Raw genomic sequence first — 1,783 nt, forward strand, 5'->3', positions numbered from 1 at the left:
AAACCCTCATACAATAAGTAATTTACTTTATGAATTTACTTTATCATTGTATGATGTGGAATTAACCCTCATACAATAAAGCAATTTACTTTATGAACTTACTTTATCGTACATTTACTTGTATGATGTGGAATAAACCCTCATACAATAAAGCAATTTACTCTATGAATTTATTTTCCAAGCTTATAAGAATGAGGGCCCGAAGTTCCTCAATCTCGAGTCTCGAGCCTGAAGTTTCAAGCATACCACATTTTTTGGCCAGAAGTTCAAAAATGAATACCATAATAAGAACTTAACAGTACACTATTGCAAGTACTGACGCATCTTAATCTTTCTATATAGATGGCGAACTTGGCTAAGTTGGAATTTGCCGCATTGGACATATCTAGCAATAATTACCTTCTATGGGCTATCGATGCCAAGCTCCACTTAGAAGCACATGGCCTTGGAGACACCATCAGGGATGAAAACAATTCATCTCCTGAACAGAATGCAAAAGCCATGATATTTCTCCGCAGACATATCCATGAAGGATTAAAAAGCGAATACCTAGTGATTGAAAATCCACTAGAGTTATGGAAGGCCTTGGAGGAAAGGTATAATCACCAGAAAACAGTGATCCTACCAAGAGCTCGCTATGAATGGACACACCTGCGATTTCAGGATTACAAAACAGTGTCTGAATATAATTCTGCCATGCACAGAATTACTTCTACAATGAAATTGTGTGGAGAAAATATCACTGATGTTGAAATGCTTGAAAAGACATTCACCACATTTCATGCCACAAATTTGCTCCTGCAACAGCAATATAGAGAACGTGGCTTTACAAAGTACTCACAGTTGGTGTCATGCCTTCTGTTAGCGGAACAAAACAATGAACTTCTGTTGAAAAATCATCAATCTCGACCAACAGGTTCTGCACCATTCCCAGAAGTGAATGTTGTCTCCAAAGGAATAAATACCACCTTTTCACGTGGAAATACGTACAAACGTAGACCAAGAGGTGGACGAGGCAGAGGAAGAAGGAATGATAATCATTCTGTTGGCCTGAGTGCGAGGAATGATTCAGTCCCTAAAAATGCATCCCAACATAAAGGGAAATTTTATATGAGGAACAACTCCACACCTAAAACTATTGAGGGAATTTGCCATAGGTGTGGTAGTAATGGACATTGGGCTCGTATATGTCGTACACCCCAACACCTTGTGGAACTTTATAAGTCCTCACAAAAGGAAAGGCAAACTGAAGTAAACTTTGTTGATCATTTTGATTCAAAGAACAATCCAGAAGGGATTTTTGGGATACAAAGCCAGCTAGAAACGACACACCTGGACATTTCCGATTTCCATGCTTAAAGGAATAAAATGACATCAAATAATTTCCTTTGTTTTAAGTATTGTATAATTATTGTCATTTTTATCTATCCTTGTATAATTAACGTTGCATTTTAAATTCAATAAACTGGTACTGTTTTTCATATATAATATATCTAATAAATATATCTTATTTATTTGAAGGAATGGAAATAATTTCTGGATATTCCCAACGCAAAGATGTCGCAGATTTTTGTCTTGCAGACAGTGCGACTACTCACACGATCCTACAAAATCGAAAATATTTCTCAAACTTGATGCTAAGAAAAGCATGTGTAACAACTATATCAGGTCCAGTAGATCTGATAAATGGCTCAGGAACAGCCCAAATTATGTTACCCAATGGCACAATATTATCCATCAAAACTGCTTTATATGCAGCTAACTCCAAGAGAAACTTGTTGAG

At 36.6% G+C, this 1,783-nt stretch overlaps 1 protein-coding gene across 1 annotated transcript; it reads left to right on the plus strand.

The window, feature by feature from the left end:
* The first annotated feature begins 342 nt into the window (after positions 1–342).
* On the plus strand, positions 343–1,359 carry LOC110753087 (uncharacterized). Its single transcript, XM_021953894.2, has one exon. The coding sequence runs from the start codon at positions 343–345 to the stop codon at positions 1,357–1,359; it is 1,017 nt and encodes a 338-aa protein (XP_021809586.2).
* Positions 1,360–1,783: the final 424 nt, after the last annotated feature.

The sequence above is a fragment of the Prunus avium genome, chromosome 8 (assembly GCF_965620075.1).
Source record: "Prunus avium chromosome 8, drPruAviu1.hap1.1, whole genome shotgun sequence".
In the NCBI taxonomy this organism is placed as follows: domain Eukaryota; kingdom Viridiplantae; phylum Streptophyta; class Magnoliopsida; order Rosales; family Rosaceae; genus Prunus; species Prunus avium.

What these genes read in the sequence shown, in the direction of transcription:
- LOC110753087 (XM_021953894.2), top strand. Translation starts at nt 343, where the DNA reads ATGGCGAACTTGGCTAAGTTGGAATTTGCCGCATTGGACATATCTAGC.